This window comes from Dasypus novemcinctus, chromosome 13 (genome assembly GCF_030445035.2).
Source record: "Dasypus novemcinctus isolate mDasNov1 chromosome 13, mDasNov1.1.hap2, whole genome shotgun sequence".
NCBI classification, from domain to species: domain Eukaryota; kingdom Metazoa; phylum Chordata; class Mammalia; order Cingulata; family Dasypodidae; genus Dasypus; species Dasypus novemcinctus.
In genome coordinates this window covers 49,345,365-49,371,265 of record NC_080685.1, presented here as the reverse complement: position 1 = coordinate 49,371,265, position 25,901 = coordinate 49,345,365, and the positions used below count along the sequence as shown (strand labels likewise).

Sequence of the window (25,901 nt, the reverse complement as noted above, 5' to 3'; positions counted from 1 at the left end):
TCTCCTCCATTCCATCCAGTGGGCCCTGTGAGGATTTACAGTGTCCGGTGATTGCCTCTGAAGCACCATCCAGGGCAGCTCCATGTCCCAAAGACGCCTCCACCTCTCATCTCTTCCTGCCTTTCCCCATACCCATCAGCCACCATGTCCACTTTTCCCAATCCAATGCCACCTCTTCTATGTGGACATCGGATTGGTTGTGTCCATTGCACCTCTATGTCAAGAGGAGGCTCAGATTCCACATGGATGTTGGATGCAATCCTCCCACTTTCAGTTGTAATCACTCTAGGCTCCATGGTGTGGTGGTTGTCCTTCTTCACCTCCATCTTAGCTGAGTGTGGTAAGTCCAATAAATCAGATTGTAGGTGCTGGAGTCTGTTGAGGCTCAGGACCTGGCTATCACATTGTCAGTCCAGAGATTCAAATCCCCTAAATATATCTTACACCCCAACATTAACTGCACCTCCAGCACATTAGCATGAAAGTCTTATGAAGGGAGATCCCATCTGAGTCCAGATTCATCACACATAAACACCATTTCCAAAGAGGGGCCATCTGCCCTGGTAGTTAACCCCATCGGCCATGACCATAACTCCCATGGGTCTCTTTGGCCCTCACAGGAACCAATATCTGGGGGTTGTATCTGCTTTATCTGTCTCTCTGACTCTGCTCAGTTGTGCATGAGGGCAATCCTTCTGCCAGCCTCCAGACTCTTTTTTAGAAACTCGTAGCCATATAAACTCATTTCTCCTTTCCATTTCCCCCTTACTTTAGGTCAAACAGCATTTTAAAGTCATGGTATTTTATGTAGACATGGATATTCTGCTGATCCGCATTGAACCTTCCGTATAAGGTCATTTTCCAGTTGCATCATCAGTTGGTAGTTGATAGTGGTCCCTCGTTGCCAGGGAGGCTCATCCCCGGGTGTCATGTCCCACGCTGGGGAGAAGGCATTGCATTTACATGCTGAGTTTGGCTTCGAGACTGGCCACATTTGAGTAACATGAAGGCTGACAGGAGGGAATTCCCAGGCACAATGTTGCTCTAGGCCTTGTTCTTATTTTAGGTTTATCAGCTCACAAGCATAGTCATTAGCATCAGGGGCTCACTGTTGAACCCTCACTCCCTCCCAGTCCCCGCCGCTGTACCTGGGAGACTGTCGCTGCTCCCCTAGGGACCACGACAGAGCACCACTGGCCAGGAACCCAGTACCCCCCCTACTGTGGTTTTTAATTGTTGCCACTATGAGTATATCCATACATTACCATGCACCCTGGACATATGTTCTGTACAGCTCCCTGTCAGCCATATATAACCTGTCATTGGTATCCCATACCAGTATCCCTCCATTGCCATTGTTGAAACACTCTGTGATCCAGAACTCCCCGAAATTTGAAGCCCAATATAATGTCATGGTCCCTTACTAGGGAATGGCATATAGCGATGGGTTTAAAGGATAGATAAAGAACTTGGATAAAGTTAGATAAAGAACTTAGATAAAGAATGTTGACTTGAAAAAATTCCACATCCTATCTTTTTCTTTCCCCCCCCCCCTAATTATTCAGCTTTTCTTCACAGGAGTCCTAGACCACAGCAATGTATATATATAATATACAGCACTCCCACACATCCCCCAGAAAACCTTTTCCCTTCCACAGTGATACTCTTACGCCCTATTCATATCATATTTACTTAAAGTGATGTACAGAGTCTGAGACATTAGCTTTCTAACAAGGTGACATCTGTGCTTACATTGTGGTGCATACTTTAGGATACACAGTTCTTTACATTTTTAGTTATCCTATGTTTTACATTATGGTTTACATTATCAGTCTGTCATCTCCTATATGTTATGGTGTAATATTACATGTTTTATATTCATCCTTGTGTACTCTCAAGAAACTCCTCTCTTACCCCTATTTACTTTGGTTCCACACATTTAACGTCCATTTTCCCTTCCACCTTGGTGCCCACAGTGACAGCCAACCTTCGTTTCCTGAGGAGCCACTTCCAGAGATAAATGGAATAGTGTTCAGGGCCTAACTTGCTCAACTGCCCCAATGCCCTGGGAGCCACCCTTTCTCTCGAGGGATACAGTTCCCTCTATTTGATGGCATTAGTCCTCCCCAGGATGTGGGTCCACCCCCACTCTCACTACTTGGGTTTATACCCCATGGTGTCACCCACTCTGGCAGAATGAGCATTTAGACATTCCCCAGGAGCCCGTCCTGCATCAGACCCTCCCCTCCAAGCATTCTAAACAGGTAACCCTCTTTATTATATTTTGATATGATTTTCTCGGCATTTTACTCTCCACCAACACCTGACCCTCTCCTGTGTTCGTATGCTACCCCTCACTCCCCCCACTTTTGGGCAACGTTACCCATCCGTCCCTCCCCAGCCACCCTCAAACCCGCAAAGCCCCAACCAAAGGCAACCCCTTGCCCCCCTTTTATCTCTTCTTTGTGTTCATACTTACCACCATCTCGTCTTAAATTCCACCCCTGCAGACATCGGCTCATATCCTTCCTCCACCCTCTGATTTCCTGTAAGCCTATCGTTCAGTCTCTTGCTATCTAGGGCAGCTTGTTTATTTCATATCATTGAGGTCATGTAGTATTTGTCCTTCAATGTCTGGGTTGCTTCACTCAACATAAGGTTCTCAAGATTCATCCATGTTATCACATGTGTTTGTAGTGTGTTTGTTCTTACAGCCGAGTAGTATTCCATTGTGTGTATATACCACATTTTATTGATCCACTCGTCTGTTGATGGGCATTTGGGTTGATTCCAACTTTTGGCAATAGTGAACAATGCTGCTATGAACATTGGTGTACATATATCGGTTTGTGTCCTTGTTTTCAGTTCTGCTGGGTATATACCCAGCAGTGGTATTGCTGGGTCATATGGCAAATCTATGGCTAGTTTTTTGAGAAACCGCCATACTGTCCTCCAGAACGGTTGGATCCTTCTGCATTCCCACCAGCAGTGGATGAGTGTTCCCCTTCCTTCACATCCTCTCCAGCACTTGTATTCTTCTGTTTTTTACATAGCTGCCAATCTTATGGGTGTAAGATGGTATCTCATTGTAGTTTTGATTTGCATTTCCCTGATAGCTAGAGATTTGGAACATTTTTTCATGTGCTTTCTTGCCATTTGTATTTCTTCTTCGGAGAAGTGTCTGTTTAAGTCTTTTTCCCATTTTTCAAATGGGTTGTTTATCTTTTTATTTTCAAGAAATAGGAGTTCTTTATATATGCAAGTTATAAGTTTCTTATCAGATATATGATTGCCAAATATTTTCTCCCACTGTGTGGGCTCCCTTTTTACTTTCTTGACAAACTCCTTTGAGGTGCAGAAGGCTTTAATTTTGAGGAAGTCCCATTTATCTATTAATTCTTTTGCTGCTCGTGCTTTTGGTGAGATATTCATAAATCCATTTCCTATTACAAGGTCCTGTAGATGTTTCCCTACACTGCTTTCTAAGGTTTTTATGGTCTTGGTTCTTATATTTAGGTCTTTGATCCATCTTGAGTTGATCTTTGTATAAGGTGTGAGATGGTAATCCTCTTTCATTCTTCTACATATGGCTATCCAGTTCTCCAGACACCATTTGTTGAATAGGCCACTCTCTCCCAGTTGAGAGGGTTTGGTGGCTTTATTGAATATTATGTGGTTGTATATGTGAGGTTCTATATCAGAGCTTTCAATTCGATTCCATTGGTCTATGTGTCTCTCCTTATGCCAATACCATGCTGTTTTCACCACCGTAGCTTTGTAGTATGTTTTGAAGTCAGGTAGTGTGATTCCTCCAATTTTGTTTTTCTTTTTCAGTATGTCTTTGGCTATTCGGGGTCTCTTTCCTTTCCAAATAAATTTCATAGTTAGTTTTTCTAGTTCCTTAAAGAAGGCTGCGTTGATTTTTATTGGGATTGCATTGAATGTGTAGATCAGTTTTGGTAGGATAGACATCTTAATAATGTTCAGTCTTCCTATTCATGAACAAGGGATAGTCTTCCATTTATTTAGGTCTTCTTTGATTTCCTTGAACAATCTTGTATAGTTCTCGGTGTATAAGTTCTTTACCTCTTTAGTTAAATTTATTCCTAAGTATTTGATTTTTTTATTTACTATTGTGAATGGTATTTGTTTCTTGATTTCCTCCTGATCTTGCTCATTATTGGTGTACAGAAATGCTACTGATTTTTGCGCATTGATCTTATAACCTGCGACTTTACTAAACTCATTTATGAGTTCTAGAATCTTCGTTGTAGATCTCTCAGGGTTTTCTATGTATAGGATCATGTCATCTGCAAATAATGAAATTTTGACTTCTTCCTTTCCAATTTGAATGCCTTTTATTTCTGGTTCTTGCCTCAGTGCTCGAGCAAGTACTTCTAAGACAATGTTAAATAGGAGCGGAGACAGTGGGCATCCTTGTCTTGTTCCTGAGTTTAGAGGGAAGGAGTCTAGGATTTCTCCATTGTAAACAATATTGGCTTTAGGTTTTTCATATATACTCTTTATCATGTTCAAAAAATTCCCTTGTATTCCAATCTTTTGGAGTGTTTTTATCAAGAAAGGGTGCTGTAGTTTGTCAAATGCTTTTTCTGCATCAATAGATATAATCATGTGATTTTTTTCCTTCAATCTGTTTATATGGTGTATTACATTGATTGATTTTCTTATGTTGAACCATCCTTGCATACCTGTGATGAATCCCACTTGGTCGTGGTGTATAATACGTTTAATGTGTTGTTGAATACGATTAGCAAGTATTTTGTTAAGTATTTTTGCGTCTAGGTTCATTAGAGAAATTGGTCTGTAATTTTCCTTTCTTGTGATGTCTTTGTTTGGCTTTGGTACTAGGGTAATGTTGGCATCATAGAAGGAGTTGGGTAATGTTCTATCTGTTTCGATGTTTTGGAATAGTTTCAGCAGGATTGGTGTCAGTTCTTTCCGGAATGTTTTGTAGAATTCACCTGTGAAGCCATCTGGCCCTGGGCTCTTCTTAGTTGGGAGATTTTTAATAACTGATTCTATCTCTCTGCTTGTGATTGGTTTGTTAAGATCATCAATTTCTTCTTTTGTCAATATGGGCTGCTTATGTGTTTCTAGGAATTTGTCCATTTCCTCTAGATTGTCATTTTTGTTGGAATATAGTTTTTCAAAATATCCTCTTATGATAGTCTTTATTTCTGTGGGGTCAGTAGTGATATCGCCTTTCTCATTTCTTATTTTGTGTATTTGCATCTTCTCTCTTTTTTTCTTTGTTAGTGTTGCTAAAGGTTTGTCAATTTTGTTAATCTTCTCAAAGAACAAGCTCTTGGTCTTGTTTATCTGTTCAAGTGCTTTCTTATTTTCTATTTCATTTAGTTCTGCTCTTATCTTTGTTATTTCCTTCCTTCTTCTTCCTGTTGGGTTACTTTGTTGTTGTTTTTCTAATTCCTTCAAATGTGCAGTTAGTTCTTCAATTTTTGCTCTTTCTTCTTTTTTGATATATGAATTTATGGCTATAAACTTCCCTCTTAGTACTGCTTTTGCTGCATCCCATAAATTTTGGTATGTTGTGTTATCATTATCATTTGTTTCAAGGTAGTCATTGATTTCTTTTGAGATTTCCTCTTTGACCCACTGTTTTTCTAAGAGTGTGCTGTTTAATTTCCAAATCGTGGTGTGAAATCTGGGCTTCTGTCCCTTGCAAATCTCCAGCTTGACTCCACTGTGGTCAGAGATAATGTTTTGTATGATTTCAATCTTTCTGAATTCATTCAGCCTTTCTTTGTGGCCTAGCATATGATCTATCTTGGAGAATGATCCATGTGCGCTTGAGAAAAATGTATATCCTGCTGTGTTTGGGTGTATCGATCTATATATGTCTATTAGATCCAGCTCCTCTAATATACTATTCAGATGTTTTGTTTCTTTGGTGATTCTCTTTTGAGATGTTCTGTCCAGAGTTGATAGTGGTGTATTAAAATCCCCCACTATAATTGTAGATGTATCTATTCTTTCACTTAGTTTTTCCAGCGTTTGCCTGACGTATTTAGAGGCACCCTTGTTAGGGGCATAGATATTTATGATTGTTCGATCTTCTTGACAGATTTTCCCTTTTACTAAAATGTAGTATCTTTCTTTGTCTCTCACAATTGTTTCACATTTAAAGTCTATTTTGTCTGATATTAATATAGCTACTCCTGCCTTTTTTTGGTTATTGTTAGCTTGTATGATTGTTTTCCAGCCATTCACTTTCAATCTCCATGCGTCTCTGGGTCTAAGATGTGTCTCTTGTAGACAGCATATGGATGGGTCATATTTCCTTATCCAATGTCCCAGTCTGAATCTTTTGATAGGTGAGTTTAATCCGTTGACATTCAGTGTTATTACTATCATGGAATTATTTGTGTTAGCCATATTTTGATTGGATTTGTGTTTGTCATATTTTGTTTGTATATTTTTTTTTGTCTTTTTTGTTGTTGTTGTTGGTCTTATACTCTCCTCCAACTTTGCCTTTCCTGTTTTTTCCTTTCTTCCTGCAGAACTCCCTTTAGAATTTCTTGAAGGGGAGGTTTCTTGTTGGTATACTCTTTCAGTTTCTGTTTGTCTGCGAATATTTTGAACTCTCCATCATGTTTGAATGCTAGTTTAGCTGGATAGAGTATTCTTGGTTGGAAATTTTTTTCCTTTAGTACCTTGACTATATCATACCACTGTCTTCTTGCCTCCATGGTTTCAGAAGAGAAATCAGCACTTAATCTAATTGAGCTTCCCTTGTATGTGATGGTTTTCTTTTCTCTTGCTGCTTTTAGGATTTTCTCTTTGTCTTGAGCATTGGATAATTTGACAAGTATATGTCTTGGGGTGGGCCTGTTGGGGTTTATGACTTGTGGAGTGCGCTGTGCTTCTTGGATATGTACATCTGTCTCTTTCAGTAGATTTGGGAAGTTTTCAGCCATTATTTCCTGCAACACTCCTTCTGACCCCTTTCCCTTCTCTTCACCTTCTGGAATGCCTATAATACGTATGTTTGAGCGTTTTGCATTGTCATTCAGGTCCCTAAATCCTAATTGGATTTTTTTCTATCTTCTTATTGACCCCTTCTACTATCTGTTTGATTTCTGATGTACTGTCTTCCACATCACTAATTCTCTGCTCTGTCTCTTCTAGTCTGCTGATATTTGCTGCAAGTGTATTTTTGATTTCTTGAACTGTGGTGTTCATTCCCATCATATCTGTTATGTTTTTGCGTATGTCTGCAATTTCTCCTCCAAGTGATGTCTTCATGTTGTTAACCTCTTTCATTACTGCATCAAATTTGTCGGTGATAAATGTTCTGAGATCTTTCATTGCTTGTGCCAAGTTTTGCTCCCCTTCGTGATTATTGGTTTGTTGATTGGATTCAGCCATGTTTTCCTGATTATTGGTTTGGTTTGTAGATTTTTGTTGCTTTCTGGTCATCTCTTTATTTTGACGAATTTAATCAGTTCCTTAGCTTCTTTGTCTGCTCTTGGAGGTTAATTAGTTGTTATTTTTGCATAGGTGTTATATCTTCTCTTTGTCACTTTTTTCTTCTTATTCTAGTTACTTGTTGTTGGTTAAGTTCACTTTAGAGGAAAGTATTAGTGTTGGGGAAAGGCAATTGTGTAAGCAAGGGAAAAGTGTAAAGTAGTATTGGTGATGTATGTTAACAAAGCAAGAATATGAGATCTGGGAGAATGGAGGTTAGATTTATATAGAGTTATAGCTGTAGGTAAAGTACCTTTTATGAAGTAGATGACTGAATATGGGAGGAATATGGTATGAACTACAAAGCTATTGTTTTCATGAGAGAGGGAAAAAGAAAAGAAAGGTAATAGTTTCAAGAGTGGATAACAGACAGAAAACAGAACAAAGGTATTAGAAATTAAGAGTTAGACACTTTGTGGATCAAAGAACGGGAGGTGGGGGGTGGAATATAGGAGAGACAGTAGATGATAGTGGATATCAAGATGCAGGGGAAGGGGGATAGTGTAGGTAGCCTAAATCAGTTCACACAGAAATGAGGCAGTGGAGGATGGGAAAACCCAGCAAATGTGAGGTGTTCCCTGTATCACCTATTGTATACTTGAATTAAAATAAAATAAGTGGAAGATGAGGGACAAGAGGGAAAGAGAAAACCGAAAAAAAAAAACTAATTATAATAAAGAAAAAAAGAAAGACAAGAAGAAAGGAAGAAAGAAAAAGCGGATGGGCAAACGGTGGGGAACAGATAGGGGGAAGAGAGATACAGGTATACACGTGTCACAATTGCAACACTATCTAAAACAACAACTTCTCCCCGCTTTGCCCTAAAACCCCCCGTCTGTCTGCCCAAATGGGTCTGCAGGCACCTCCCTTCCCACAAACCCCCAATAGGCCGCCCAGGGCCCACGAACTCCCCAGTACTGCAGATGCTCAAAAAAAAAAAAAAAAAAAAAATTAAGTAAAATAAATTAAAACAAAAAACAAAAAACAAAAAACACAAAGAACAGAAACCCCTCCGCAGGCCCAGCTCCGCCCGCCGCTGCCCGCCGCGGAGGCCTGGACCGGCTCTGCCCGGCTCCTTACGCCGCCGCGGCCTGGCCTGGCTCCGCCCGGCTCCGCTCGCTACAGCGGCCCAGCCGGCTCCCGCATCCACCTCCTGCCGCTGCGGCCTGGACCGGCCCCGCCCGGCTCCGTACGCCGCCGCGGCCTGACCCGGCTCCGCCTGGCTCCGCTTGCTACAGCGGCCCGGTCCAGTTCCAGCATCCGCCTCTCGCCGCCGCTGCCTGGACCGGCCCCGCCCAGCTCCCTACGTCGCCGCGGCCTGACCCGGCTCCACCTGGCTCCGCTCGCTACAGCGGCCCTGCCCAGCTCCCGCGTCCGCCTCTCGCCGCCGCGGCCAGCACCGGCCCCGCCCGGCTCCGTACGCCGCCACGGCCTGGCCCGGCTACGCCCGGCTCCGCTCGCTACAGCGGCCCAGGCCTGGCTCCGGCGTCCACCACCTGCCGCCGCGGCCTGAACCGGCCCCGCCCTGCTCCGCACTCCGCCGCGGCCCGGCTCGGCCCGGCTCGGCCCCGCCTGGCCCCGCTCGCTGCCGGCGCAGCCCTGCTCGGCTCCGGCATCCGCCGCTGCGGCCCGGCCTGGCTCAGCCCCACCGAGCGGGGCTAGATGCCTCGTCTCCGCCTACCCAAGGAGGGAATCCTCTACAGGTAGCTGGGATCTCCGTGTATATTTCACAGACGGATCCTCTCTGTTACCTTCCCTCCAAATCAATGTCCAGATACCTCCGGACCAGCAAAAATCCCGAAACAATCCGGTCCCAAAGAGTCTCCAACGCCGCCCAGCCGATTCCCTGCAGAACACCCTAACAGGGATGTTCACTCAGCTGCCATCTTGCTCCCTCTGTCTGTAATGTTTAACATTACCTTTATTATTGTGTGATCCTGCTCTTTATTCATTTTTTTAGAGAAGTTATGGGTTTACAGAACAGTCATGCATAAATTACAGGATTCCCATATCTCACCCTATTATTAACATCTTGCATTGGTTTAGAGTATTTGTTACAATTGATGATGAAACATTGCTGTAATTGTACTATTGACTATAGTCCATGGTTTAACTTAGCATTCACTGTGTATGTAATGCAGTTCTGTGGATTTTTTTAAAATGAAGTTTTAGATTACATAAACTTTATATAAAAAATATAGGGGATTCCCATGTGCCCCACTCCTGTTCCCTCCCACACTTTCCCACATTAACAACATCTTTCATTAGTTTGGTACATTTGTTACAATTGATGAACACATAGTGAAGCATTGCTACTAACTGCGGACTATTGTTTACATTATAGTTTACACTCTGCCGCACAATTTTTTGTTGTGGCAAAATGTATAATGGTCTGTATGCATCATTGCAATGTCATGCAGGACAATTCCAATGTCCCAAAATGCCCCCATGTTATACCTATTCTTCCCTTTCCTTCCCTTCAGAACCTCTGGTGGTCACTGCCTTTATATCAATGATAAAAGTTCTTCCATTACTAAAAGAATAAGTCTATAATGCAATAATAAGAAGTTTACTTTAGTACATTGTTCATTCCCCAATCTTGAGGATGTGCAGATGGTGATGTCCACTCTGTTTATATTTGAGAGGGAGCTTAGATCCCATGGAACAGATGGATGGAACTATCTTGCTTGCAGTTGCAGATGCTCTCTGTTCCTTGGGATGGATATTGTCCATTGTCATCTCCTTGTTAGTTGTCCTGGGTGAGTTCAGTGAGCTGGAAAGTAAGTGTTGCAACTCTGCTGAGATTCAGGGCTCAATCAGCACGTGAGCAGATCAAAGATTTATGTCTCTGGGACATATAACTAACAAGCATAGTGCTAATTATAGGTTCAAGAAGAGTCATGTGCAGGGAAGCTATAAATGAGTCTAGCCCTGTTACACTGGAGAGCATGAATTCCAAAGTTAGAACAACTGACAGGGTGCCAAATTCCTGAGCTCATCCCCCCTGCTTATAAAGTCTAGATGTCTCTAGAGCCCTCAGGAGCCCCAATGTTTGAAGCACTGTTTACTGTGGCAGTCTGTGAGATCCTGAGATGTGCATTAAGTGTAACCACAGGAATGACCTTCCAACTCACTTTGAAATCTCTTAGCCATAAAAACTCATTTACATTTAATATTTCCCTCTTTTGATCAAGGCCTTTTTCCAGATGCATTGCTAGTTGGCCCTTGGTAATAATCCCTTGGTGCCAGGGAGGTTCATTCCTGGGAGTCATGCCCTATGCTGGGGGAAGGTAATGTGTTTATATGCTGAGTTTGGCTTAGAGAGAGGCCACGTTTGAGCAACGAGGAGGCTTTCGTGAGGTAACTTTTAGGCAATAAATAATACTAGGCTAAGTTTCAATTTCACAGGAAATAGTTCATAAGTACAATCATCAATATCAAGGGCCTGTGCATAATGATCTGTCTTCCTTTACTAGGCACTGCCTACGTAATTGGGTGATTCTTGTCATTCTATTAGAGAGTGTAGCTGTACTTCCCAGGATGGGAATTCAATATTTTTTGGTTATTATGTGGGTCTCCTCCCACCAAGACAATGCCCCGTGAACACTTGAACATATTCATATGCCTTAGAGGCATTGCCACAGGTGCACCCCTCCGCATACATCCCCCTATCACCAATACCCCATACCAGTGATCCTCCCCTGCCACAGAGATCCAAAACCTCTCCAAAAACATAGTAAAATAACAAAAAATTAGTAATAAAATAAAATAATAATAATTAAAAAATAAATAAAAATTTGGAAATAAAAATTTTTATAGTCTTTCATCACTGTAAGATCTGTTATCTTGAATGTACAGAGACAATTTCTTCCCTAAGTTCCCCCAGTGTTTTATTTTTTTTTCATTTTATCTTCAAAGAAGCTTTAGGTTACATAGGTTTCTATGTAGAAAATATAGGAGATTCTCATGTAACCAATGCCCTTGCCCCTTTCTACTCTCTCCTTTTAATTACATTTTACATGTGGATGGTACATTTGCTGCAATTGATATACAAATATTGAAGAATTGCTACTAACCATGGTCAATAATTTACATTATGGTTTACATTTTGTACTATACACTTTAATAGGTTTTTACTAAATTTAAAATGGCCTGTATTGCAAGATCATGCAGAACAATTCTAATGTCCTATGTTCCATCTATTCTATTCTTCTCTCCTCCTCTCAGAACCTATGGTAACTACTAAGTTTCAATTTTTGAAGAATAAGATTCATAGTTACTTGCAATATTATTGAGGGCTTGACATATTGGTCTGTTTTCTTTTATTAGGCACTGCCTATGTTCTTGAGAAATTCTTGTCCCTCCAATTGAGAGCATAGCAGGACTTCCCAGGATGGAAATTTAATACTTTCTTGTTTATTATATGGGTCTCCACTCACTGAGATAACACACTATGACAAGATGAACACTTACATATTCCATAGAGGCATGCCCCAGGTGCATTCTAACCCACATATCACCCCACACCAGAGCCCCACACCAATAATCCTCATGTGCCATATCTGCCAAAAGTACATTCCTGCCATTGTAGATTTTTTTAAACAAGATAAAATATCTATTGATACATATGAATAAAACATACAATTCATCCAAAGTATACAATCAATGATATTTAGTTTAATCATAATTATGCATCTATCACTCCAATCATTATTAGAGCATTTTCATTATTTCAATAATAATAATAAACAAAAAATGGAAAATTCCTCACCTCTCAATCTATCTCTTTTTCTCCTGCTGAACATACCTGCTATTTCCGGCTATTCTTGCACAATTATTTATTTGTTTATTAAGCAGTTTTATTGAGATATATTCACATACCATATGATCTACCCAAAGTATATAATAATTGACTGTTAGTATAATCACAATATTGTACATTCATCAGCTCAAAAACTTTAGAACAATTTCATTACTCCAAAAACAAAGACTCCACAGCCCTTAGCACTCCTTCCCCAGCCCTACATAACTACTAATCTCATTTCATCTTTATAAATTGATTTATATTTATACTTTATGTAAAGTGAATCATACAATATGTAGTACTCTATGTCTGGTCTCCTTCACTTAGTATAATGTTGTTTTTTTTTTTTTTGTTCTGATATAAATATTTTCTGGTATTAACCTACGTTTGTTCAGCTTCAAAGAAAAAACAGTCTCATAGATGCAATTTTAACCACATTCATATTTCATATATTTATATTTCATATAATATATTTGATTCATAGCAATGCAATCATACAGTATTTATCCTTCTGTGTCTGGCCTGCTTTAGTCAACATAATGTCCTCAAGGTTCATCCGTGTTGTCATATTTTCATGACTTCATTCTTCTTACCATTGCATAATAAATTCCATCATGTGTATATACCACAATTTGTTTATTCATTCATCAGCTGATGGACACCTGGGTTGTTTCTAACACTGCTATGAAAATTGGTGTGCAGATATCTATTTGTGTCACTGCTCTCTGTTCTTCTGGGAATGTACCTAGCTAAAGCATTGCTGGGTCTTATGGCAAGTCTATACTCAACTTCCTTAGGAACTGCCGAACAGTCCTCCACAGTGGTTGTACCATTCTACATTCCTGCCAACAGTGAATAAGCATTCCTGTCTGTCCACATCCTCTCCAACATTTGCAGTTTTCCAACTTTTTTAAAGTGTCCAGGCTAATAGGTGTGAAATGATATCTCGTTGTAGTTTTGATTTGCATTTCCCTAATGACTAGTGATGTTGAACATTTTTTCATGTGTTTCTTCACCATTTGTATTTCTTCTTTGGACAATTGTCATTTCAAGTCTTTTACCCATTTTTTATTGGGTGGTTTGTCTTTTCATTGTTGAATTGTATGATCTCCTTAGATATCATGGATATTAAACCTTTATCAGATATGTTATTGCCAAATATTTTCTCCCATTGAGTTGGCTGCCCTTTCACCCTCTTGACAAAATTATTTGAGGTGCAAAAGTTTTGAATTTTGAAGGGGTCTCATTTATCTAATTTTCTTTTGTTGCTTGTGCTTTGGATGTAAGGTTTAAGAAACTACCGCCTACTACAAATTCTTGAAGATGTTTTTGTACATTTTCTTTCAGGAGTTTTATGGCTGTTGTTTTTATATTTAGATCCTTGATCCATTTTGAGTCAACTTTGTATAAGGTATGAGATAGGGGTATTTCTTTCTTTTTTGGATATGGCCATCCAGTTCTCTCAGCACCATTTGTTGAATTGATTATTCTGGTTCAGCTGGGAGGGCTTGAGCGCCTTGTCAAAAATCACTTGGCTGTAGATGTGAGGGTTGATTTCTGGGGTTTCAATTCAGTTCTTTTGGTCAATCTGTGTTTCCTTATGTCAGTATCATTCTGTTTTTATCACTGTAGCTAAGTAATAAGCTTTAAAATCAGGAAGTGAGAGTCCTCTAACTTCGTACTTCTTTTTTAAGATACTTTTTGTCTATTTGGGGTCCCTTACCCTTGCGAATAAATTTGATTATTGGCTTTTCAATTTCTACATAAAAGACTGTTGGGATATTTATTGGGATTGCATTGGATCTGTAAATCATTTGGGTGGAATTGATATCTCATTAATTTTTATCCTTCCTATTCATGAACACAGAATATTCTTCCATTTATTTATGCTTTCTTCTGTATCTTTTAGCAATATTTTGTAGTTTTCTGAATAGAGTTCTTGATGTCCTTGGTTAAGTTTATTCTTAAATATTTGATTGTTTTAGTTGCTAATAAACTGGAATTTTAAAATTTCTTCTTCAGATTGCGCATCAGTAGTGTATAGAAACATTATTGATTTTTGCATATTAATCTTGTATCCCACCACTTTGCTGAACTCATCTATTAGTTCTAGTAGCTTGTTGTGGATTTTTCAGGAGATTCTAGATATAGGATCATATCATCAGTGAATAGTGAAAGTTTTACTTCTTCTTTTCCTATTTGGGTGCCTTTTATTCTTCATCTAGCCTAATTGCTCTAGCTAACACAATATTGAATAACAACGGTGACAATGGGTATCCTTGTCTTCTTCCTGATATCTGCTGGAAAGCTTTCATTCTCTCACCATTGAGTACAATGCTAACTGTGGGTTTTTCATATATGCACGTTATCATATTGAGAAAGCTTCCTTCTATTCCTATCTTTTGGAGTATTTTTACCAAGAAAGTGTGCTGTATATTGTCAAATGCCTTGTCTTCATCAATTGAGAGGATCATTTGATTTTTCTTCTTTGGTTTATCAATGTGGTTTATTACACTAATTGATTTCTTGTGTTGAACCACCATTGCATACCTGGGATAAAACCTACTCGATCATGCTGTATACTTATTTTAATGTGCTTTTGGATTCTTTTGGCAAGTATTTTGTTGAGGACTTTTGCATCCACATTCATTAGAGATATTGGTCTGAAATTTTCTTTTTTTTTGGAGTATCTTAATCTGTTTTTGGTATTAGGGTGATGCTGGCTTCATAGAATGAGTTAGTTAACATTCTTTCTCGTTCAATTTTTTGGAAGAGCTTGAGCAAGATTGGTATTAGCGTGTCTATGAATCATTGGTAGAATTCACCTTGAATCTATCTGGTCCAGGACTTTTCATCTTTGGGAGGCTTTTGATGACTGTTTCCATCTCTTCACTTGTGATTGGTTTGTTGAGGTCTTCTATTTCTTGTAGGGTCAGTATAGGTGGTTCATGTGTTTCTAGGAATTTGTCCATCTCATCTATATTGTCTAGTTTTTTGGCATACAGTTGTTCATTGTATTCTGTTATGATCTCTCTTATTTCTCTGGGGTCAGTGGTAATGTCCCTTCTCTCATTTTTGATTTTATTTACTTGCATCTTCTCTCTTTTTTTCTTTGTTAGTCTAACTAAGGGTTTATTTTTTTGATCTCAAAGATCAACTTTTGGATTGTTGATTCTCTCTAATTGTTCTCAATTTCATTATTTCTGCTCCGATCTTTACTATTTCTTTCCTTCAGCTTGGTTTGGGATTAGTCTGCTGTTCTTTTCTAGTTCCTCTAGATATACAGTTAGGTCTTTGATTTTAGCTCTTTCTTCTTTTTTAAGGTAAGCATTGAGGGCAATAAATTTCCTTCTCAACACTTGTGATATTCCATAGGTTTTGATAAGTTGTGTTTTCATTTTCATTCATCTCAAGATATTTGCTGAATTCTCTTGCAATTTCTTCTTTGACCCACTTATTATTTAAGATTGTGTTGTTACCGCTCCATATATTTATGAATTTTCTCTTTATCCATCCATTGTTGATTTCCAGCTTCATTCTGTTATGATCAAAGAAAGTGTTTTATATAATTTCAATCTTTTAAAATTTATTGAGGGAAGCAGACATGCCCCAGTGGTTAGGGCGTCCATCTACCACATGGGAGGTCCATGGTTCAAATCCTGGGCCTCCTTGACCTGTGTGCAGCTGGCCCATGTGCAGTGCTGATGTGCGCAAGGAGTGCCGTGCCACACAGGCATGTCCCCGCGTAGGGGAGCCCCATGTGCAAGGAGTGCACCCCATAAGGAGAGCCGTCCAGCGCAAAAGAAAGTGTAGCCTGCCCAGGAATGGTGCTGCACACACGGAGAGCTGACACAACAAGATGACGCAACAAAAAGAAACACAGATTCCCGTGCTACTGACAACAACAGAAGCAGACAAAGAAGACATAGCAAATAGACACAGAGAACAGACAACCAGGGGGGGGGGGGATAGTGAGGAGGAGATAAATAAATAAATAAATAGATCTTTAAAAAAAATTTATTGAGATTTATCTTGTGACCCAATATATGATTTATCTTTGAGAAGGATCCATGAGTACTTGAAAAGAATGTATATACTGCTGTTTTGGGGTGCAATGCTCTATAGATGTCTGTAAGGCCTAGTTCATTTATCATTTTATTCAAGCTCTCTGATTATTTATTTTCTGCCCAGATGTTCTATTCAACACTGAAAGTGTTATATTGAAGTCTCCAACTATTATTGTAGAGGCATCTATTTCTCCCTTCAGTTTTGCCAGTGTGTGCCTCATGTATCTTGGGACACTGAGGTTAGGTGCATAAATATTCAGTATGGTTATTTCTTTTGGCTGAATTGTCCCTTTTATTAATATATAGTGACCTTCCTCATCCCTTATAACAGTTTTGCTTTTGAAATCTATTTTGTCTAATATCAATATCACTACTCCAGCTTCTTTTTGTTTTCTATTTGTGTGGAATATCTTTTTCCAACCTTTCATTTTTAACCTGTGTCCTTACATCTGAGGTGAATCTCTTTTAGAGAACATATAAATGACATATTTTTTAATCCATTCTATCAGTCTATGTCTGGATTGGGGAATTCAAGCCATTAACAGTCAATGTTATTTCTTTAAAGGCATTACTTCATCCATTTTGACATCTGGCTTTCTATTGTCATATCATACTATGGTCTATCTTTTTACCCTTTAAAGTACCCTTTCTAATAATCTTCATTTATAAACTCTTCTGTAAATCTCCCTTTGTTTTTTCCTTTCAGACTGCAGCACTCCCTTTAGTATCTTTTGTAATTCAGGACTTTTGGTAACATTCTGTCAGTTTTTGTTTGTCTGTGAAGACTTTGAACTCACCCTCATTCCCATAAGGTTTGTTATTTTTCTCTGTAAACTTTCAAATTGTTGTTAATGTCCACCCAGTATCTTATTAATAACCTTTGTTAAGTCACAGTTTCTTTAGTTAGTTTCTTTCAATTCTATAAATTGATTTAGGAGAGTTGTGTGATTATCTTTGATTAATTGTCTTAAATCTTGAAGCTCTTCAGGATATTTGGTTTGTTCCTTTGTCTGGACCATCTCTCCCTATTTTCTAGAGTAGTTTATAATTTTTGCTGATGTCAGCATATCTAAAGGTGTAGGTGAATTTACTCTGGTGCTCAATTTCTCTCTCTTGCCTATTATTATTTTTTTCACAGATATTCTTTGATATTTATCTTAAGTCTTTAAAACTGCCCAGGTTAAGTTATTAAAATAGTGCCAGGGACTCATTAATGGAGCACCAATTTTTCTCCCAGAAGTTAGAGAGCAGAGAGACCCAAGGGCAGTTTTTGTCCATATAATTTCCAGAATGGCCAGCAGATGGCGCTGGTTGGCACATCTCTCCGCTGAGGTTTATCTTTCTTGATTTTCCTTAGTTTTGGTCTGGCTAAAGTGAGAATCCAAGGGGTCCCACAGGTCAAATTCACTGAAGTAAAGCCCCCTGGAGGTTGACAGGGGGGAAGAGTGTGCTCCTTTCTCAATCAGTAACAATGAGCCAGGGGTTTAACCTCTGCTTAATATCTGGGGTTTGGAGGAGAGGAGTCTTTCCCAGTGGCAGGTAGGTTTAGTAACACACAGTTTGTTGTTTTGGGTTCTTCCTCTCTCTGTCCCGAGAAGAGAAATTTATAAGTAAATATAAAACTATCCTGAGAAGTTTATAAAGTATCCATCACTAAAATCCTATATAAGCTGGCAAAGAACATGAAAAAATTCCCACGAGAAATTTCATAAATACGTAAATACGGAATATACTGATCCTTACTTGTATTTAAAAAAACATGAATTAAAATAACAACATAAATAGGAAAGGCTTGTAATTACATACATATGTATATTTTCTGGGTGACTAGGCTTTGTAGAAATATTTGTGCTGTTCTTCTGGAGAGCAAATTGACAGTATTTATTACAAGTTCTAAGAAGGTTCACCCCATGTGCATTGGTTTGGGTTGAGAGAAAGCCGATGCCAAAGCTAGATTCAAAGTGCAAAAAATTTACAAGAGAAGCAGAGGGGAAAGGAAGGACCATTAGGATAGAAAGAGTTTTAGAAAGTGGCAAATTGTAAGGAAGTTTCAACTAAGCAGCAAGTTCTAAGAAAGAGTCCATAATGCTGGGTTATCCATGGGTGAAGCTGGCAGAAGCATGACTTCTATGACCTCTGTGTTCTCCAGGAATGTGCTGATAGAAGGGGAAGGGTAGAAGCTGCAGCTCTGAGCTGTTAATGAATGAGGCTTCTTTCCCTATGGTACCTTTTCCTGTCTGCCATATCATCTAAATCATTAATCTCATTCTTTGAAGTTGTTGTGGGTTAATTGTATTCCCCCAAAATATATGTTGATGTCCTAACCACACACACCTATGAATGTGAGCTTGTTTGGAAATAGGTTATTGCAAATGTAATTAGTTGTTAAAATCAAGTCATACTGGAGTGGGGTGCATCTTTAATCCAATATGATTTGTGTCCTTATAAGAAAAGGAAATTGGACACAAGAGGAGAGCACATCATGTGAAAAAACATAGGGGAGAATACCATGTGACAACTAAAGCAAAGATTGAAGTCCAAGGATTATCTGCAAACCACCAGAAGCTGGGAAGAGTTGTGGAAGGATTCTTCCTACAGATTTTGGACTATGAACTATGAGAACTATGAGATAATAAACTTCTGTTGTTTAAGTCATCCAATTTATGATACTTTGTTACATCAGCTCTAGGAAACTAAGACAAAAGGGTATTTCAAAGAAGTATTTTAGAAGAAGATAAAATAACTTTATGCACATGACTATAATATTGACAAAATATAGTATAATTTAGAAAACTTCACTTGTGGGGACTATTTTGCCACCATTAGAATGAAAATATGATAATTTAGAAAAATGGAAAACTTAAGTCATAATACAAAATATAAAGTAGGATAGAAAATTGAATATGTAACATGATTATGATTCTGCAATAATTAAATAAACTACTTATCCATGCCATACTGAACATTGGAAGGAACATGAGGAAGAAATATGTAATTATTGCTTAATTTGGAAGGGGGAATATGGAATAATTTTAAAATTTTTATGATTTTTCTATTACCTCTTTAAGATATTCATTTCATAAATAGAGTATCACAGCCTATCCTACCTGGAGTTCATGGCCAGGATCATGGCTTGATGACTTAACAGGCCTGAATATGCATCCAGCAGGCTGGTAGACATATGGTCCTGTAAGTACCAGGAAACAGAAGAGTCAATGATTATAGACCTTTGAAGCTTATATGAAGATGTGAAGTTTTCTTCTAGATGTGAAAGAGAACCAAATTGTACTGGAAAGTAAACTCACAAGTTCATAGAATTGTTGAGACCAGACAAATTATAGTTTAAGCCCAGGAAGGCATCTTAGCTTAAATGGTGATCTCTTACAGCCAACTACTGTGCTTTAATTAGCATTTCCAGACAAACTTCTTTTATAGGTACTCTTTACTAGGTGCTCTTCTATTCAAAACTGTAACTTTATGTGAAATCTACTTAGTGTAGGGTCTATCTACTAAATTATCAGCAGGGTGATCTAAGTCACACCTTCGTTAAGACTGACTAAATCCACAATATAGAATGAAAACTACATACAGATCACATAGCTGTCTAACAATTATTTAACCTTATAAATAATAATCAATGGGATTCCATTAAAAGTTTCCCATTCCTTAGTCTAAAAACTGGAGAACTGGAGAAAGCCTAATAGACCTCTTTGCTTCTGCATATCCCACTTTTGTTCCATGCAAGCTTATGTTATTATGTAACTTTTTATTGCATCAGGGCCAAATCCCTAACGTCTACTTATAAAGAGGTCTAAGCTTTCTTTTAAGTATCACTATATTAATGATATATCTAATAGGACTCATTCCATCCAGTACATAGGCAAATGCTGTCCTTGATTACTTGTTATCCTAAAATGAGCTCTTTCTTCTCTTGCTCAGTGCTGCTCCACTGTCTCCAGTGAGTGCTCTGTGGAGCACTCCTGCCCATGGTGTGACCTATCCTAATGGGTAGGATTTAATGCTGCCTCTTCAGCTAGAAAAACTTCCAGACTCAATTATGAGCTAAAAAATGCCACTTCCCCTCTATCCATAAACATCTCACTATGACCTTACCACCAAATAACATATTTGACATTCTCTAACACACTAACATGCTCAGAATGAGTGATGCAGAGGATTATTTTTCTTTCTCTAATATACTTACATTCATACCTATCATCGATCCTTTATAAAACCAAATATGATTTTCTTAATTATCAGAGAATAATTCTTTGCTGTGTTGCTTGTTATTACTTGGGCTATATAAAATATTTCATGTGGCAGAAAACTCCTTCTATAACATGAAACTATGTGGTGGTTTGTCTATCCTGAGACACACTACTTAATGTTATGGTTTGCTAGGCACTAAAGGTAGAACAGAAGCCAAAACAGTTAGTTTTGGTTATAGTATCCCAGGGAAGGAAACCTGAAACGAATAAGAGAAATTGTGATAAGTGTTTCAAATGAGGAATTATAGGAATACATCAAAAGGTCATTCCACTGTTGTTCAGTCTGGCTTTTTCAGGATGATGGGAAACATGGTAAGACCAGTGAATTCCATGAGCACATGTCCATTCCTGCACATCATTTACTGTGAAGTAGGTTCCATGATCAGAGGCATTGCTGTGTAGAAGGCCATGGCAGTGGATAAGACATTTGGTAAGCCCATAGATGGTAGTAATGGAAGAAGCATTGTGTGCAGGGAAGGTAAACCCATATCCTGAGTATGTGTATATTCCAATTAGAATAAATCACTATCCCTTCCATGATGGAAGTGGTCCAATGCACTCAACTTGCCAACAGGTAGCAGGCTGATCACCTTGGGAATGTTGCCATATCGGGGGCTGAGTGTGGGTCTCTGCTACTGGAAGATGGGGCACTCAATGATGGCTGTAGCCAAGTAAGTCTTGGTGACAGGAAGTACATGTTGCTGAGCCCATGCATAACCTCCATCCCTACCACCATGTTCACTTTATTCATGAGCAATGACAGGAGTGACTGGGGAAAGAGATTGACAGCTATCCACAGAATAGATGATCTTACTCACTTGATTATTAAAATCTTCCTCTGCTAAAGTCATCCTCTTGTGAGCGTCCACTTGGGACACAAATATTTTCATGTTTTTTGCGCACTCAGAAATGTCTATCCCCAGACCTCTTTGTCACCAGTTTTTCAATCATGTTCTCTCCAAGCCCCTGATCATCCAGCCATTGGCAACAGCCCATGAATCAATGTACAAACGCACTCCTGGCCATTTCTCTGTTGCAAAATTAACAACCAGGAACACTGCTCAAAGTTCTGCCCAATGGGAGCATTTCCGCTAATCACTGTCCTTCAGGAAGGTCCCTCCTGGAAAGGGACTGCAGCACTGCAGCTGTTCACTTTTGGGTGGTACCTGTATGTCATGCAGAACCATTTGTAAATCAGGCCTGAGTTTTCTCTCCCTCAGCCAACTGATTGTTGACTTCCCAGCCCAAGAGGACATAGCTGTGGGCTGCGAAAGAGAAAGTAACATGGCAGAGTGGTGACGGAGGGCATTTGGGCCACTACCGCATGCAATTCACTTGTGCCTTCAAGATCTGCTTGAGCCCTATCTCATATATACCACTTCCGCTTTATATGGAGTGCTGCTGTGCACACCCAGCTTTATGGTTTGATGGGTCAGACAATACCCAGCTCATGATAGGCAACTCAGGTCTTATGGTAACTTTGTGACACATGATTAAGCATTCAGTCTCTACCAAGGCCCAGTAACAGGCCAAAAGCTGTTTCTCAAAAGAATAGTTATCTGCAGAGGATGGCAGGGCTTTTCTCCAGAATTGTAAATGCCTTCATTGTGATTCTCCTATAGGGGCCTACCAAAGGCTCTATTTGCCACTGACACTTCAACACCTTTGGGTCTGCTGGATCATATGGCCGCCCAAGGAGCAGTGCAACTTGCACAACTGCCAGGACCTGTCTCAAAGTCTCCTCTTTTTCCAGTCCCCACTCAAAATATGTTGTCTCCAAAACCCAAAGAACCCAACTAAGCATTATGCCTCTTTTTTGAGCATAGGAATGGCCAGATGCAACATCTTGTCCTTCACTTTAGAAAGGATATGTTGACATGTCTGATACCACTGGATACCTAGAAATTTCACTGAGGTGGAGGGCCCCTGTATTTTTGTTGGATCTATCTCCCATCCTCTTTCACACAAATGCCTTACCAACAAGTCTAGAGTCATTGCTACTTCTTGCTCACTAGGCCCAACCAGCATGATGTCATCAATATAATGGACCAGTGTGCTATTTTGTGGGAGGGAGAGATGATCAAGATCCCTGTGGATAACATTATGATATAAAGCTGGAGAACTGATATACCCTTGAGATAGGACAGTTTAAATAAATTGATGGCCTTGCCAGCTGAAAGCAAATTGTTTCTGATGGCCCTTACTAATGGCAATTGAGAAAAAAGCATTTGTCAGGCCAACAGGTACCACAGGATGTGTTGATTTTCTCAAACAATGATACCATATCTGGAACAGCAGCTGCAATTGGAGTCACTACCTGGCTAGGTTTAGGATAATCCATGGTCATCCTCCAAGATCCATCTATTTTCTGCAAAGACCAAAGAGGAAGTTGAATGGGGATGTGGTGGGAATCACCACCCCTGCATCCTTCAAATCCTGATGGTGGCACTGATATCTATAATCCCTCCAGGAATCCAGTATTGCTTTCAATTTACTATTTTATCAGTAGGGGCAGTTCTAGTGGCTTTAATTTGGCCTTTCCTACATAATGGCCCTCACTCCACAAGTCAGGGATTCAGTGTGGGAATTCTGCCAGTTGCTGAATATGTCTACCCCCAATTATGCATTCTGAAACTGGGGAAATAACACAAGAATGGGTCCATGGACCCACTGGACCCACTATGAGATGAACCTGAGCTAAAACTCCATCAATCTCTTGACTTCCATAAGCCTCTACTCTGTCTGGTGGTCTACAGTGATGTTTTTAGGTCTCCTGGAATTAATATCACTTCTGAGCCAATATCTAATAATTCCTAAAATATTAAAAGGCTGCAGGTCTCTTTGGGGAAAGCTGGCAGGAAGATTAACAGTATACCTTTTTGGTGATGTAACAGGGTCCTTCCCAAAGGGACCTGGTCTTCCCCCTCATTCAAGAGCCTCTGAGTCTGTAAACTCACTCAAGTCTGGGAATTGACTCTGTTTCTGCAATTCATGTTAGAGTCCTAGAACACTTCTGCTTACAGATCAAGTAGGAATTTAGTAGAATTGCCCATCTATTCTACTTCTAGGTACCCTGTGATCTATTAACCAATGCAATAGGTCTATGTGACTCAGACTCTTTTGATTGCTGCTTTGGGTTTGCCTTTCATTGTGGTAGCCATGCTCACTTTGTCTTTGGTGACTATATGCTGCTACTTGACTTTTGGCAGCCCAGGATCCAATCATTCCCATAGTGTTTAAGAATTCTAGTTCCATGACAGCAGTTCCCATGGTAATACCTGGATTACAGAGAAGAACAACTCAGAGCTCTTCAGGAAAGATGGAATTAGTCTCACAAATTTATTCCTCATAGGACTGGTTAAAGGTATAGCCTCTGGACATTCCTGGGGTGGGTGGGCAGGCCTTATATGGTATATTCATTCTAGCATTTCAATCTTTCTAAGCCTTTGGATCCCCACATCTACAGAATACCAAGATAAATTGGGGATTCTACTTCAGGCATTGTACGCCATCTTTTGGCCCATATTTCAGTTAGCCTCCCAAATAAACTGTTAGAGCCCTTTCTAACTCCTTGAGCTACAACATTGAATCCAAAATCTCTGCCTTCATATATTAGGCTTCATTTTTGAAGAAGTTTTGGACCACAGAGAAATTCAACTATGGCAGGGGAGGAACACTAGTGTAGGGTGTTATTGACAGGGGTCACATGGTTGGCAGGGATTTCTCCAGGGCACATATACAGGGTACATAAAAATGTTTGGGTATATATTGGGTGTTTTCATGGTAGTTACAGTTACAAATGACAGCTAAGGGAGTGCTGAGTTCCTACCCAGGGGAGCTCTATCACATTCCCCAATGGAACAGCAATAATCTCCCAGGTGCAATGGCAAAGACCAATAAAGAAGGAGGGTCCAACAATGAGCCCTTGATACTGATGACTCTGCTTATGAATCCATGTGCCTGAAGTATGGACTGGGGCTAGAGCTGCAGGGTGCCTAGGGGTTGCCTCCTGAGAGCCTCCATGTTGCTCAAATGTGGCCACTCTGTAAGCCAAACTCAGCATGTAAATGCATCACCTTCCCCCTGGCGTGGGACATGACTCCTGGGAATGAGCCTCCCTGGTGCCAAGGGATTACTACCAAGCACCAGCTGGTGATGTGACTAGAAAAAGACCTTGAATGGAAGGGTCAACAGAGACCAGCAGAATATCACGGCCTACATGTAGGATCATGTGTTAAAATTGTTTTTTGACCTTGAATAAAAGGGGGAAATGGCAAAGACAAATGAGTTTATATGGCTAAGAGTCTTCAAAAAATAGTTGGGAGGTCATCAGAGCAGTTACTCTTTCACCTCAGCAGGACCCCAAAGACAGCCAAAGTAGATACAACCCCAGGTACTGGTTCTCCTGAGGGCTATGGAGACCCACAGGTTCTATGGTCATGGCAAGTGGCTCTGGAATTCAATGCTGTGTCAGTTGGCCCTACTTTGAAATTTGTGTTCCCGCATGTGATGGAGTTGGACTCAGATGTGACTTTTCTACACATGACTTTTCTGTCACTTTTACTGAACCAGTGGTTGGTGTTGAGGTTGATGTGTACTCAGGAGACTTGAATCTCTGGACTGTCCATGTGCCAGCTGGGCCCTGAGCCTCAGCAGAGTTGCAACTCCTACTCTCCAGTTCATTGGATTTACCCAGGTCAGCAAACAGGGAGATGAAGATGGTCAACCACCTCACCAGGGAACCGAGAGTGCCTACAACTCCAAGCAGGAGAATCACATCCATCAACCATGGGGGATCTAAGCCCGCTCTCGATATAGAGATGGAATGGACAACACCATCCCAGGGTCCACAGGATGTAGGAATAAAATATGGATTAGAGTGGACTAACTGATATTCTACTATGGAACTATTGTGATTAGTAGTGGAAGAGATTGTAGCACTGATGTGGAGAAAGTGGCCAAGATATTTGCTGAGGGCAGGGAAAGGGAAGAAGAGATGTGATGTGGGGGCAGTTTCAGGACTTGGAGTTGTCTTGAATGATATTGTGGGACAGATGGTGAACATTATATATCCTGCCATAACCCACTGAATGAACTGGGGGAGAGTGTAAACTGCAATGTACACTATTATTCATATGGTGCAGCAGCATTCCAAAATGTATTCACCAGATGCAATGAATGTGCCACAATGATGAAGGAGGTTGTTGGTGTGGGAGGAGTGGGGGTGATATATGGCAACCTCTTATTTTTCTTTAA

General features: G+C 39.9%; 1 protein-coding gene across 1 annotated transcript in view; it reads right to left on the bottom strand.

Moving 5' to 3' along the window:
* Positions 1 to 25,901, bottom strand: part of MROH9 (maestro heat like repeat family member 9) — a 103,582-nt gene that overhangs the window by 64,394 nt on the left and 13,287 nt on the right. The window contains exon 2 of the mRNA XM_058310108.1: positions 19,485 to 19,564. Within this exon, the coding sequence (XP_058166091.1) occupies positions 19,485 to 19,564 (80 nt within the window). The remainder of the gene's footprint in view (positions 1 to 19,484; positions 19,565 to 25,901) is intronic.